This window comes from Zootoca vivipara, chromosome 5, assembly GCF_963506605.1.
Source record: "Zootoca vivipara chromosome 5, rZooViv1.1, whole genome shotgun sequence".
NCBI lineage: Eukaryota > Metazoa > Chordata > Lepidosauria > Squamata > Lacertidae > Zootoca > Zootoca vivipara.
The window spans coordinates 46544164-46560241 of NC_083280.1; the positions used below are offsets into that span (position 1 = coordinate 46544164).

The window sequence follows — 16078 nt, forward strand, 5'->3', positions numbered from 1 at the left end:
TAGAAACTTGTGCAAGGCAATGAAATATTGAGCTTGTGCGTTGTTTTACACAATACTAAGAAAAGGATAGGGTGCTGTTTAATTTCCGTTGGGCGTCTGTCTTGTTCTTTCATTACTGTAGTGAAAGTCACCTTTAACACTTTAAGATTTGCATGAATTTTATGGGATTGCCTTGAAATGGTTGCCAAGTTATAAAAGCCGTATGGCTGAGGTACTTTTATAACACATGCTTCATAAACCCATATAAAGTGAGAAGAGTGCACTTCATCCTGTAAGATTGCATCATTATGTTCCAGAAAGATGATTATCTGCAGCAATATCTGCTAATTAAATCTGTTATTAATGTTAATTTCCAAGTAATAATAAGTCATGTTTCAAGAAGTTGGAAGAGTAGGTCCAAGTCGGCTGGCCCTTTGGGGCGGAAAAAACCCCAGATTTTTCTGATAAAGGATTGAGGCCACTCAGAAGTTGGCAGTTTTGTAATCCCTGTTGGCCATTGGAATATTTATCTGAGATCTCAGATTAGAACAATTTGCAGAAAGGAATGTCATGAATCACAATGACCCTCTAGGCAGAATTTGAAAGGGAACAAGTTAGGCATGGGAAATTGTAATGCATATAATATAAACTCAATTATAGTGTTGAATTGGAATTGGGATGAGAGAGAGCTCCACTCTTGGCAGCTTTCTGGAGACCATTCCAATAGACAGATCCCTGATTGGCTACGGCCAACCATGTGACCAGGAGATGACAATTATTCCACTCTAAAGGCTTTAATTTGCCCTTAATGACAGAGTATGCGGCTAAATCTGAAACATTTACACACACACATACACTGTGGTCCAACCAGGGCTTTTTTTTTCAGTCAGAGCTCCCTGGGAGTTCAGCTCCAGCACCTCTCAGGTGGGTGCAGTTGCCATTCTAAGAGAACAAGGGAGAAGTTCATGGTGAGTTCTGGCACCTCGTTTTCTAGAAAAATAGCATTGGTTCCATTGTAATAGAATCTATGACTTGATTCCTGATTGGAAGAATGAAGTAGCCTTGAAGGCTGGAAATCTTGAGAAACGAATGGCTTTAACAGTTATGAATAGCCATGAAAAACCTAGGATTAGAGGGGGGATTCACTTATGTCTAGGTGAAACTAAGGCAGCAGGGCTTCCACAGAATGGACATGTTAGGTAAATCCTGGCCACTGTGTCCATGTATACACAGAACCTGAAAACTGCAGGGTACTGGATTGTTCCTGCAGAGCTAACCAGCACATTGAGTCTTGGGCTGGGACTAGCAAGCACCATCCCTGTTCCCCTTCCAACATGTTCATACTTTCAGAATGTCTGAAGGTGGTTCTAGCCTACAGAATTTCATTTAACCATCTTGAGTTTGAATTCAAGCTAATTCCTGCGGTTGAAGACATGCCTTATCAGCTAAGCACTCTTGCTTTGGAAAGCATGAATATGCGCTACATACAGAGCCCAATTAGGCCTGCTTTTTCCAGACATTTCTTCAGGTGCAGCTTTATTTTGCTTTATTTTTTTAAAAAAAAGATGTTTCAGGCACAGCATCTGTGTTCTGTTAATGACAATGGGCGGTTGTTTGTGCCAAGCAGAAGCGCTCTTCTTTAGCCCAGCGGTTATTCCAACATCAGGATGGTTTTGCGGCTTTCTGCCTACAAAAATTAAACAGAGGCAGGCAAACCTGGGGAGCATATATTCAAAATGCTGACAAACTGGCTGCCTGCAAGCAAGAGTTTAATGTCCCCTATTTATTCCTGGGAACAAAAGACATGTATTTCTATCCTGTCTTCTTTATTCATTTTGTAAGATGCTTCTTGCTAATGTAACTCAGCAGTGATATTGTTACAGATATTGTACCTACAAAACTTCTCGGCGCCCATTTAAAGAGGTGGACTCAAGTAATTTGCACTTGAAATTTATGTTTGGGTTTTTTTGTGTGGGGGAGGAAATTAATAAGGAACAAAGAATGGTACTATTGATGGAAATGTCCCTTTATGGTACGACATAACATCCACAGTCAAAAGGGCTTTCTTTCTTCCTTCCCTTCTTTTGTCAAGAGATGCTGTTGTGTGGGCCAATAAGATTTGTAAGCATTTATATTTGTAATCCAAACTGAGAATGGGAAGGGGGCTAGTGGTGATATAATTTTACAGTCTCTCTGTGTGTACCGGTAATTTGCTAAGGCTAGGCAAGTGCAGCTGAATTTCAGTAGGCTGTGGGTGGAAGAGGCCTCTTTTCAGGCAGGTCTTTTAGACTCATTGCACTTTGGCTGTACTGTGATAGGGATGGGGGAGGGAATATGATTCAGTTTCATGGCAAGCTCGCCTCCTCCCATCTGTAATACAGGGATAATAATACGGACTTGCCTTTCTGGGTTGTTGCAATAACTACAGCTAGATAAAAGAAAAAGCAAAGACTGCGGCCCCATCTGCACTATGCATGTAAAGCATTGTGATACCACTTTAAACAGTCATGGCTGGCCCCACAGGATTCTGGGAAGTGTAGTTTGTTAAGGGTGCTGATCGTTGTTCAGATACCCCTGTTCCCTTCACAGTTCTCAAAGTCTCCTGGAAAGAGGGACTGAACTGGGGCTCTGCGAGGAGAAAGAGAGGCCATGGCTTGCCAAATGCATTCGTGACAGGGGGGCTTCTTGATTCACAGCTCAGTCTCTATGGGCAATGCCAGGTTAACAGTTTCTTAACCATTTGTCATGATTTATTTGCAATGGATTCAAATTATAAAAAAGGAGTTTCCGACTAAACATTGGGAAGAACTTCCTGACAGAAAGAGCTGGTTGACAATGGGAAGGGCTGTATTGGAAGGTGGTTGGCTCCCCTTCATGGGATATATTTAAATACGTAGAGGTTGGGTGCCCATCTGTCGGGGACTCCTAAGCTGTGATTCCTGCACAGGAGTAGATGACCCAGGTGATTCTTTCCAACTCTGCAATTCTATGATTCTATGAAATGTCCTTTAATTGCCCAACTTGAACTTGCCCTGTGTGGTTGAATCCCACCCACAAAATACTGGCAGCTTGGAAGCAGCCTTAGTCAATATGCTACAATGGAGGGTATGGATTAACAAGCACCTGTCAGTCACCATACTTGGCTTGTGGGTTGCATCTGGTCAAAGGGTATAAGCATGGTAGGTCTTCGTATTTGTTCTACCTTCTCAGTTATGAAAATTGTATCTCAGAGAGAGGACCTCACAGAGAGGTTTTTATGCACAAACAAAAGTGGAGGGAAACTTAAAGAGATATTTTAATTTTGGACCCAGCATGACCACTTAGAGGCAGGCTATACCACAATAAGTGGGCCAATCAGTCTATTCTTTTATTGTGGATATGTACACCTGAGCAAACATGAAAACCATCTGGATTCTTTAAAGAAGGGAACATTAAAATGGGTATGAAGTGAGACATTCGCTCAAATGCAAACATCTTGTTGGAGGCAGTTTGCACCTGAATGCCAGTTGCTGGGAATCACAAGTGGGCAGAGTGTTGTTGCCCCCATGTGCCGCTTCCAGGTTTCCCATAGGAATCTGGTTGGCAACTGTGAAAACAGGATGCTGAACTAGATTGACCTTTCACCTGATCCAGCAGGACTCTTCTTATGTTAATTAACATATCACACAAATTCAAATTCAAGATTCAAAAGAAGAAGAAAAGCTATTAAAACCATGAATTCTAGAAACATGCACTTCAAAACTATGCCTTAAAGCAAGTTAACGTTTTAATATTCTAGCAAGAGTCACCTATGGGTGATTCCTGTTTTGACTGGATTTCCTTGCTCCACTGGAATGGCATCCAGGTATCCAGCATCGCAGTCTAGACTGTGCCCTTGAAAATCATCCATAGAACAATTTCTGCAGCCAGGATGCAGAAAGGAAAGGGAAACCTTATTCCCTTCAAGTTCGTTTTGTAGGACTTCGTCCCCAAAATAATGTACTTTATATCCTTCTGTAATGGACAGAGAAAAACAATATATAACAAAATGTTCCAGAAAGTAGCAAGGTGAACTATAATTTCCTCTTTAATAAAGGGCTGCCATTTAATCTAATATTATAGAAAATGATTAGATCTTAAAAGGCTATAAATTATATTTGACAACTCTCTGGTGTTCCTTATGGCAATTATAAATGGCGGTGCTGGGCATTGCCAGAGAAGCTGGTGTTTGTTTATTGGCTGCTAATGAAAAGAGATTAATCTAAATCACGAATGGGGTGCATCCTTTGCTGAAGACACATAATAAGAAGAGGTAGTTTTGCCCTTTGACAAATGTAAAGTGTTGTTTTCCACATATATCTATTTTTTATGATGATTATTATTTTGGTTCACATATTATTATTTTGGAGGGGTTGCTGTGGAAAGGGTTAAATGTTATTAAATAGGGAGGCAGGCTTTTACTGCACAGTCTTTTCCTTTACCATGAGCTTTTCTATCTTTGCTTTACTGAAGCTGATACCATTTGGATGTGTGTGTGTGTGTGAACCAAAGCTGGAAAGGCTCCCTGCTGATTTGTATAATCCAAGCCAAACTGATATCGGTTTCAGTAAACCAAAGATGTTGGGGATTTTGCTCATCATCTGTCATGTCTGGGATCAGATTACCAGAAAAAATGGATACAGCTATGCTTCATGCTCACTCTCCTTGTTTTGTTCAGATGCCTGGGACTCTTATACATGTTCAGGCCAAGCTGAATAGATTAGATTTCTATTTCATAGCTCCTTCCTTGAATAAAGCCACAAGCAGGCTCCTGTTCCTCCTTCCAGGACCCCCCCCCCCGCTAGTCTGTTGTAGGTTCTGGAGTGGACTAGTCTGTGATGAACCCAGGGCATTCTGAAATCAAGGAATTGCTGTTCCACAGATTTTATAGGAAGGTTGTACAGTCATACCTCAGGTTACAGACGCTTCAGGTTGTGTCTTTTCAGGTTGCGTCCCATGCTGAACCCGGAAGTACCCAAACGGGCTACTTCCGGGTTTCGTTACTCGTGCATGCGCAGAAGCACCAAATTGCGCTTTGCGCATGTACAGAAGTGCCAATTTGTGACCCGTGTGTGTGCAGATGTGGCGCTGCGGGTTGCGAACGTGCCCCCCCCCCGGTATGGATCACGTTCGCAACCCAAGTGTCCATTGTATTGGGATCAGGCTGAAGACTTTGATCAGTTCAATCAGGAACTGAACCAGTGAGTGAAATATTGTAGAGGTCACTTTCTGTGTGTGTGTGTGTGAAGCAGCTAACTGGGAATAGCTCAGAAAGCAAACAATGCAGGTCAAACTGAAGTGTTCCATATTGTCTACTCCTCAACTCCTCAATAGGGATAGGCAAATCTTTCAGTTTTGATTTCTCTCCATTGCTCATTTCCTCAGTACAGTTATACCTTGGGTTACAAACACCTCGGGTTACAAACACTTCGGGTTACAGACTCCATATACCTGCAAGTAGTACCTTGGATTAAGAGCTTTACCTCAGGATGAGAACAGAAATCGCACACCGGAAGCACAGCTGCAACAGGAGGCCCCATTAGCTAAAATGGTACCTCAGGTTAAGAACGGCTTCAGGTTAAGAATGGACCTCCAAAATTACCGTAATTAAGTTCGTAACCAGAGGTACCACTGTATTAAGTTCACTTCTCCAGATATCTGCACCAGTTCACTTTTTTTAGAAGTCCTTATGAAAATTCATCAGGTACTAATTTCTTCTAATATGCAAATTTCTGTATGCAACTGTGCCTAATATATAAAGTTTTGTGAAGCAGTTTTCCTGAATATAGTGCATTGTACGTTATTTTCATGAATACTGTATTTGCACACTTTACCTCAGTATGTGCATTTTTGTACACATAACTTGGCTGCAGAACTGCATTGCAAAATTCAGAGAAGTGCAAATTTTGATGGCTGCATTTCAGTTTGTGCATTGTTCCTGAAAGTGTGAATTGGGGACTTTTGCCTTTAAATCTGAACTGAACTAAATTCCTCCCCTTTCCTACTCTCATTTACTTGTTCTAGATCAGTGAAAGCTATGCAAGTGTGAATACTGGCTGGATCACACCCTTTTATTATGCAGATTCCTTGGTAACGCTTTTGGGGTAACTAGTTGTTACAGGATGATGTGGAAGGTGAAGCTCATCAGAACCTGGGATGAGGCTTATTTCCCTTTTCAACTCAAGTAAGAGGAAAAGTTAGGTATTTATACATGAAGGATAAGACCTCTCCTCCTTGCAGAGGGGAGGAGTTGCGAGTGGGAGCCATTTCCCGTGCTTGCAGCGGGGCATGTTTGGCCCCCTGCGTCAGCCCTGCTCCGCCGCTGCCCCAGGCCCCTCAGCTGGGGAATGTGGCTAGCTGGGGGCAGAGCCTGGCTGCATTTAAGCAGCCATGGCGGCGCCTATTCTCCACTCGGTTTCCTGCTTGCATCGGATCTTGCCGGACATCCGTTGGATCTACATCGGGTTACTTTCGGTTTCGGTTTCTCTGAGAATCTGATTTGTGGCAGTGAATTTATTGGTGTTCTGCAAACACTGTGAGCTATATTTACCAATAAACCCATATATTAATGCCAAAAAGGAAGAAGAGAGATGGCAGTGATCTCTCCATGCAAAGGAAGCCAAACTCAGTTGTGCTCTGTATCTGGAAAGTCTGATCACTTGGGAAAGTGGAGATTGCACAAGGAATAGGCTCACTTTGCAGAGCTACTAGAGAAAACTTTTTTTCTTGGTTCACTCTTCAGACATGAGTCCTATGTGGTTGATGCTAGTTGCAATTATTCAAAGCTACAGCAAACAACTTGGTTTGCAGGAAACACCTAGGGAAAGCACATCTTTCCTTAGGATATTATGGAAAGATGAGAACTTTGTTCACACATTTCCCACATCTTCACTGAATATGGAGGCTCAGGAAGATGATCATGCTTTTGGCCCTGCCCAAACCTCCACATGTTCAGTGGATTCTCTGAGCAGAGCCAGTGTTTGCAGAAGTTAAAGTACATACAGTAAGCTAGGCATATGTGATTCAGGACTCGGTTTTCTGAAATGTATTCAGCTGCATGGAAAGAGCCTGGCCCCATCCAACTTGTTCGCTTAAAGTACTGTATTTTTGAATGTCTTTGGCTGAATATACAGGTGTATGGAGCATAAACAGTGAGTGCCATGACATTCTCCCAGTCAATCTTTTAATCTGAATGTGTGGAGCCCCCTAGAGATACAGCTTGCACAAGTTCCTTTACGCAGAGTTTCCTGACAAAGCAGCTGGAAAGGGAGATATGCCACACACATTTGAACTATGGGGATTGTAAGTCCCCAAACAGCACAACCAGTTCTGTAAGGCTGCAATCCTATTCCCGCCTATCTGAGAAGAAGCCAAAAGTGAGTCAACAATGAATCATTGTGAAATTTGGACCCTTAACCTCTTTAGCCAAGTTTAGAACAAGAGGAAATCTTTAATCTATAGCATTCTTCACTTGATAACCTTTAGTGAGTGGCAAATCTTTGTTTTAAAAGTAGCATCCTTCTGAAATGTTTTGCTTTGTGGCAGTTTTCCATTCTCTTTCATCTAGTCTGCAGATGTAAGCAAATGTTAGTAATGTGAGCTACAGATATCTCTCTTATCCTCTGGATATAAATAAATAGATCAGGAAACAATTTTAGTCCCTAACAGAAGCTTTCTTGAATCCTGAAAAGGTGATTTAGTTTTCCCCCAAATAGGGATTAGAGGTGACAACCTTTTTCTATTTTATTGTGCAATATGGAAGTCCTTTGGGAAGCAAAAAGAAATAAAGGCTTATTTCCATGGTATGCCGAGCTTTTGTCACAGCAGCCCCAGAGTTGATAGAGGTGATAATTCCTATTGAACTAAGTTTTTGCTGAAGTGAGGCTTTGAGATTCTCAAAGCTGATTTTTTAGTGCCAAGCTGAAATGCTGCTAGCCTGATCTTACACTCTGAAGCAACGGCAGGTCTCCACAGATAAAACTGCTTGTGTGCTACGATTCCTGTTGAACACAAAAAGTACATAATCTGGCACTGGGAAATAAAATCCAGCTTCCTGCAAATTTCAGCTATCAAAAAACAAAAAAAGAGGAATGTGTCTGAAAATATATGCATGAAAGCTGATCATTCTAATTTAATGGATAGTTCTTCTTATCGCTTGAAAGACCGTGTGAGCAAGGAGTTGCTGAATAAGATAAGAGGTGGAGCTTAGTCACCCACATAGCTCCTTGCTTCTCGCCATGACTATGAAAACTGGAATAAATTATGCAAAATAGGAAATATTGCAGAATAGATCATGCAAAATAAGACATTATGTAAATTTTCCCTTTCTGTGAAATTTATACCAGCTGTAGAATAATGCTTTCCTTGTTGCAGAATTTTGGCGCACACGATAAAAATCGGTAACCGTGGAGTATTGTACAGACCATTGCAACCATTTAGAGTTAGCTGAAGGGGTCACCTTGACCCTTGTCACTGTGTCTGCCCAATGACAGTGGTGAATTCCTAGGTAGAATGCTTTCCCTTTTCTGCTATCACCAGTATAAATAATTAGCTGATCTAAGAACAAGCTAGTTTGTTTAGTTTCTTAAATTTATTACTTCCCAGAACATAAACAGAGTAAAAGCATCCGATCATGCCCAAATGCCCAGGAAAAGAAAAGTGTATTTGTCTGGCATCAAAATGATGACAGAGTTGGTGCTATGTGGACCTCTCAGGGAAGAGCATTCCATAGATGGAAGCTACTACTCTATGGAGCTCCTTTGGAGCTGGTGCACGGAGTAGTTTGTCAGATGACAATCTCAGGGTCCATGCAGGTTTGCATGAGGAGATGTGATGTAGTGAAGAATATCCTTGTATGAGCCAAGAGATGTCAGTGTCAAGCGTGCTACCACAAAGGGCTTGCCAAAGGAACTAAGTTTGGAATAAAACATTTTAGTGTACAGTATATAAGGCCTTCTATATAGTTGATTGTCATATGTGATATTGGCACTATTATCATTTCAGATGCAGAGTTCAACATTTGAGTGTGGAATATGAAAATCATTCACTGGGCAAAATGTTTAAACCAGGAGTGGGGTGCATCTTGAGGGCCACATTACCTCACAGAGAACCTTCTGGTGGTCACATGCATGTGGGGATTACACGAGGAAATTGTGCAGGCATGTGTGGGAATGACTGAGATCTGGTGCTGGCAAGCCACACCGATCTGCGAGTGTGTGGGCATTAGTGCGGCAAGCCGGCTAATGTCAGAATGGGAAACACGTGAAGAAGGACAGGTCAGAGGCTCAGGTCAGCAGGGCAACAGGTCACAACAGAGCTAGAAGGATCAAGGAGGATCTGGATGGAACTGGATGAATCAGGACAAACCAGATGGGTCAAGCCAAGGAGGGTAACACAATGGGAACTAGGAGGGGGTGTTTACAGAGTGACATGTGCTTGGAGCATGGACAGAGGGCATGGCAAAACAACACGTGGGCTATGGAGGATGTCTTAGGGAGTGACCGGTTGTGACGTTACAGGAAACATCACCTTGTATGGGACTGCACTGCTGTAATTGGCTAGAAGTTACACTGTCGTTGTAATGATTAACTGTCATCCTGAGCTTTCAATAAAAGGAAGCCCTCGAGCTCTGCTCTTGGTCGCCTTCCCATTGAGTTCAACCTGCCTCGAGTCGTGCCGTCTTTGCCCCAGACAACACATGCAGATGGTGGGCAGGGCCAGAGACAAAGGTGGGCATTAAAATGGATGTGACTCTTACCTTGTACAGTTCTAGCCACGCAAAAGCCATAGGGTTGAATGATGGATTCCAACTAGGCAATGGTATATGCAGTGGTACCTCGGTTTAAGAACAGCCCTGTTTACAAACTATTCGGTTTACGAACTCTGCAAAACCGGAAGTAGTGTCCCGGTTTGCGAACTTTACCTCGGTCTACGAATGGAAGCCGAACGGTAGAAGGGCCCTACAAAAGGAGGCCTCATTAGGGAAAGCGCGCCTCGGTTTAAGAACGGTTTCAGTTTAAGAACAGACTTCCGGAACGGATTAAGTTCATAAACCAAGGTACCACTGTGGGGACAATTCTTACATGTAATGTAACTATATACGGGCAATTCTTATCACATGATAATAATCTCAAGTTAGTATCAGATATGTAGTTAAGCCTATTTCCACCTTTATCTTGTCTTTTCTTTCTTTTTATATAGATAATGCTCTTGAGTGATCCTGAGATTGAAAGTAGCATACTGATCAGTAACGACGAAGGCGCCACCTATCAAAAATATCGGCTCAGCTTCTACATCCAGAGCCTGCTGTTCCATCCTAAGCAAGAGGACTGGATTCTAGCATACAGCCTTGACCAAAAGGTACATTGCTTTATCTTTGCCTTGTTTCAGTTGCAATGCTACACCAGTACTACAGTACATGCACTAGAAGCAGTAAGCCTTAGACGCAAGTGCTCTCTCTTCTCTGGTATGTTAGGAAGCATTTATATTGTGAATTGGAGTTCGGCAACATCTCATCAGCCCCAGCTAGCATGAACAATGGCTAGCCATTGTAGTCCAGGAATATCTGGAAAGCCACAGGTTCCAACCACTGTTTAAAATACAGTTTGTTGAAACAAGCCAGGATCAAACCTAACCTATGGTTTGATCCTGGCTATCAAATCATGGTTTAGAGTTTTCCCGGATCAGATCAAACAACAAACTCTGGTTAGTTTAAAAACAGGGAGTGAAAGCTTCTGATCACTTCCTTTTGGCACATTGGAAGCTGAGAGGGAAGAAGGAAGCAGTGCCTGAACTTTAGGCCGCTGTTGCTCATTCATTGTATACATACTATCTGGTGAATAAATGTCTGGAGAATCCGTACTGTCTAGTGACGGCAATTCATGCACAGAAAGTTTTTCTTTTTGTGGATCATCGGTATCAGGTACTCAACAGGTTGCTACAAAGGAGAAAGAAGATTGTATCCAGCAATGGGGCAAAGCCTTAAAAAAAGACTTGGTTAACACATTCACATTCAAATGCACCAGCTTATTCTGAATGGCTGAACATGCATTCACCAAACTTTATTTTTTATAATAATTTTTATTCATTTTTCATTAATAATAATCCAATATAAACCACATTAAAAGATAAAGGGGCCCCTGACCATTAGGGAGCCAGAATTTGTCCACAGACAGCTTCCAGGTCATGTGGCCAGCATGACAAAGCTGCTTCTGGCGAACCAGAGCAGTGCACGGAAACGCCGTTTACCTTCCCTATTTATCTACTTGCACTTTGATGTGCTTTCGAACTGCTAGGTGGGCAGGAGCTGGGACCGAGCAACGGGAGCTCATCCCGTTGCAGGGATTTGAAACGCCGACCTTCTGATCAGCAAGCCCTAGACTCTGTGGTTTAACCCACAGCGCCACCTGGGTCCTAACACAATACTAAATCATAATACAATTTTTAAAAGCCAATTATTCCATTTCAAATTAAACGTTTTTGGGTGACTTCCCATGTTCTGGACTTGGGGAGATGCTGTTGTTGTTCCTTTTCCTGCTTCCATTCTTATTTAATCCAAATAATACTGTTCCAATGTTATTCCTTTATGCATTCACTGAACTTTAAATGGTGCTCCCAGTTCCTTGTGCAGGGTATTCACCTGCAACCCCCCCTTTTTTTGCCTCACACTATTTCTAAACATAGGAATTTAAACTACTCTTTGTGGCAGTAGTCAAGGGCACTCATGGAGTCATGGTATACTGAAAGGAAAATTGCAAAGGGGTCAGGTACATCTGTGCTATCTGTCTTATTTTGAGCTATGTAGAACTCTTCCATGTTTTAATTCTCATTTAACACAGCTGCCATCCCTGTTTGTTGTAGCACTGTTAATCCTGTCAGGTGCAAATTGTAGGGAAACTGCAGTCCCTTATTATGCCTCAATCTTTAGAGAAAACGTCAATAGGATTCCAGAAACTTAGAAGCCCTGTTTAAGCATTACTCACATTTAAGAAGAAAAATAAGAAGGGGTGGCACTGTAGTTTTAGTTCCGCCTTACTATCACATCTGTCCCCCGCCACCAGTAGCCACATGTTGCACATGATTGGGTGAGCCAAAAGACAGCTTATCAGCGGCAGTGCCGATTGCTGTGGGAGAGCTGGGGTGTGTGTAGAGGGTTTTTCCCCTTTCTGCGTGGTTGGCTGACTCTGACATTATAGGATTTCCTGCTGAAATCCAAAAAAAATGAATTGGCCACTGATGGCCTTTCTGAGAGGCGGGGCTCTGGGGACAGACTGGGTGAAGCTTAGGGCTGTCTCTAGGCCCGGGTCCGGAGGCACGCGGGCCTGGGGCTGCCTCCGCCATGCGCAGGGGCGTCACAACAGAGGGCGGGCAGCGCCCCCTGGCCCAGGCCGGCCCTATGGCCAGGCTGGGTGGTGCAGGGCGCCTGCCCGCCGTGCTGGGAAACGGGGCGGGGGGGGCACGCCGGAGGGATCCATCGCACCACAGCGCCAGGGTGCCAGGCATGCTGAAGACGGCCCTGGTGAAGCTTGTCATAACTGACATCCTCCTTCACATCATTAATCTGGCACGACTCTTCTGTGTGGCTTTCTGCTCACATGGCCATAGGCAACACGTAGTTTCTGGGGGCTGAGGGCAGAAGGCATTTTACCATTGGGGAGGGTCTAAAAGTAGCCCTGCTCTGTGTTCTACATGTACTGTACAGTGGTACCTCGGTTTATGAACACAATTGGTTCCGGAAGTCTGTTCATAAACTGAAGCGTTCATAAACTGAAGTGAACTTTCCCATGGAAAGTAATGGAAAGTGGATTAATTTGTTCCAGACGGTCCGCGGGGTACTTAAACTGAAGTGTTCATAAACTGAAGCGAACTTTCCCATTAAAAGTAATGGAAAGTGAATTAATCTGTTCCAGATGGGTCTGCGGCGTTCGTAAACCGAGGTTTTCATAAACCGAGGTTCCACTGTATATGCTGAGCAATGCATGAATAGGGCTAAACTGTCTGAAGAAAATAATGTTATCCCATAGACACTGTAATGTTGACAGCAGACATTTTTCATGAAAGATCATCTAAAAGGATCTCTGTTAGGAACAAACACATTACAGTAGTTGTCCTTTTGGTGATGGGGTTATGCAGTACTGTTGCAGGATATGGATGAGAGGGTAACTGCAAAGCAATAGTCTTGAAATCACGATAGATTCAAAAGAAGTGCTCACCATGTACTGCCTGAAATTTTTCTAGATGGATGTTATTGATTTGATGGCAATTGTCGGTTGTTGCTTTTGCAGAAACCATGCTTCCTCTGTTTGTTGCCTTTTCTTCCACCTAAAAGCTGGATTCTGATCTAACCCCTGCTGCAGCCTCTCTTCTCCCACTCAATTTAACGAAGGGGCACATACTGTGAAGTGCTTTCAAATGCGGCAGGAGCTGGGATATACCTTTTAGTACTCTGCAAAGCATCATGTATATGGATGATGGTGTTCAATGGATGGGTGAATAAAACAACATGGAGCACCAGTTTATAATTTTACAAGATATGTTGTTTAGTCGTTTAGTCGTGTCTGACTCTTCGTGACCCCATGGACCATAGCACGCCAGGCACTCCTGTCTTGCACCGCCTCCCGCAGTTTGGTCAGACTCATGTTGGTAGCATGTTGGTAGCAAGATATAGTCACACCCATTTTCAATCTTTTTAGAACACTGAATTATTTGTAAACATCGAAATTGGCAAGTTCCCCCAACCTTGTCAATGCATGCTTGAATTCAAAAGCCTTGATGTGTCTCTCATTTAGACCAGGCCAGATCTCTCAGGGAAAATCCAGCATATCTTCTCTCTTCTGCAATGCCCCTTGCTTTAAAGGGCCCATCCTAAGTTCTTCTAGCCAGGGCTGGACCATTGAGCTCAGAGAAGCAATGAATTGTGATCAGGCATACTCTTTCCCAAAGCTGAGTTAGTATAGAAGCATATATGCCTCAGGTTTCCTACTTTTTCGTGAGTACATGCATATCCCCAAGGAATATAAAGACTGGGGGGAGAAGTGGGGCAGACAATGGGTGCCAACTATTATTATTTTTACCTTTTACCTTTACCTGTGGACCATTTGCTATAGGAGATGGTCTTGCAATCTGACAAAAATGGTCCCTAGACTTTTGAAGCAACAAGTACAAAACTGCTTTCACATGGAGGTTTTTTTGGGATATTGGATATGCTCATTACAAGTATGATAATAATAATAATAATAATAATAATAATAATAATAATAATAATAATAATAATAATAATAATAATATATTATAACCCTGCCCATCTGGCTGGTTTTCCCCAGCCACTCTGGGCAGCTTCCAACAAAAAATGAAATAAAATAATTTATTAAACATTAAAAGCCTCCCTAAACAGGGCTGCCTTCAGATGTTTGGAATTGTGAGCTTTGTGAGGGACACAGAGGGGTGAGCACATTGTAACGTTTTCCTCAGTGAAGTTCTACCTCAGATCTTGGAATGACTGTTGGAGCATGCACAAGAAGCAGGGGAAGTTCTTTGGCTCAGCAGTTCTATTTGTGAAGCATCCCGGCTTTCCCTTGGAGAGTAAATTCATTAGTGGCCCATTGAACATTGTCTCCTGTGCTGCAATATACTATAGTCCCCAGGTCTTTTACTGCCTGACCTAAGTAATTTAATGCACTTTAAAGTGTTCTATTATATACTGCACCAGTAACCACAGATAATAACTTGAATATAGCCTTTACCTTGTTAACAGAAGGCATCAGGTTCACATTGCTAGTTCTTTGATGATGCCACGGTGACATTTGCAGATGCAAAGCCACTGTAAATGTAGAGTTCTTTACTGTGCCAGGCAGTCATTGTATGAAAGGACTTAGCCAAATGTCAGTCCTTTTTGCAAGCTCAGATGTTCGGTGTATCCAGGAATTTCACAGTATGAATTGAAAGACCCAATATATCTGTTTGATGTCGCTGAATGGTTTGATGTTACTTTTAAGATAGAAATTATATATCTATATCTATATCTATATCACTATATCTATATCTATATTTGGACAAAGACCACAGTAATAAAGAAACAAATGATCAGCTGCTGGGTATATGATGTGTCTGTCAGGAAACTCAGTGGTAATCCAGGCTAGGGGGTTGGTTTGGGTTAGAATACCCAAATTCTATAACTCCCCACCCCCAAATTGTGAGATTGAATGTTCCAAATTCTGCACTGATTTTTGTGTGTGAAAGGAGCAAATTTATGTACATTCATTTCCTTTAAGAACATAAGACGAGCCTGCTGAGCCAAGCCAATGGGCCATGTCCTCCAACATCCTGCCTCACTGTGGCCAGCCAGATGTCTTTGGGAAGCCTGCAAGCTGGACATGAGCAAAGCAGCTTTCTGCAAGTCTGAGCGACTGGTATTCAGAGGCATAATGTTAAAGTTGGGGTGGGTGGGTTGAGAATGAAGAATATTTTTTTGGTGACTGGATGCTGGCGTGAAGACCTCAAGACCTTCCCCTTGTGGTCTCTTCTCCCCATTCCACAAGTCTTGAGGCACCACTCCACTCCTCTATACTGCTGAGTATGTGCTCAATCACATGGTCTCCTTTTTAAATTCAAAGGGTTATCTGGCAGGGGAGATAAAGGAGGCTGGCATGTGGGGCAGCTATGTTCATATTCTCAGCAGAACCCATTACCTTGGGACATGCCATGGCTTTAGTGAGGAGGCTCAGAGATTTGATGTTGGCCGTGGAATTCAGCTTTGGTTCAGAAATTCATAGAACTGATAGAATCGTAGAGTTGGGAGGAACCATGAGGGTCATCTAGTCTAGCCCCCTGCAATGCAATACTTTTTTGCCCAATATGGGGCTCAAAGCCACAACCCTGAGATTAAGAGGCTCATGCTCTACCGACTGCGCTATCACTTTCTAATAAAATACTTATTACTAAAACACCTGCCACAATGTTGCTAATCAAGTTGTGAAATGCAAGAGCTTGGCAATCAAAGGCCTCATCTTCCACTAAGTATATTCATCATCAAGATTCTTCATTAATCTATATATCCCCACCTATGAGTTGTTGAATTAGATGT

General features: G+C 42.6%; 1 protein-coding gene across 1 annotated transcript in view; it reads left to right on the plus strand.

Moving 5' to 3' along the window:
• The window catches only part of SORCS3 (sortilin related VPS10 domain containing receptor 3), a 420615-nt gene that overhangs the window by 213006 nt on the left and 191531 nt on the right, over window positions 1-16078 (plus strand). The window contains exon 4 of the mRNA XM_035133724.2: window positions 10198-10356. Coding sequence (XP_034989615.2) covers window positions 10198-10356 — 159 coding nt within the window. The remainder of the gene's footprint in view (window positions 1-10197; window positions 10357-16078) is intronic.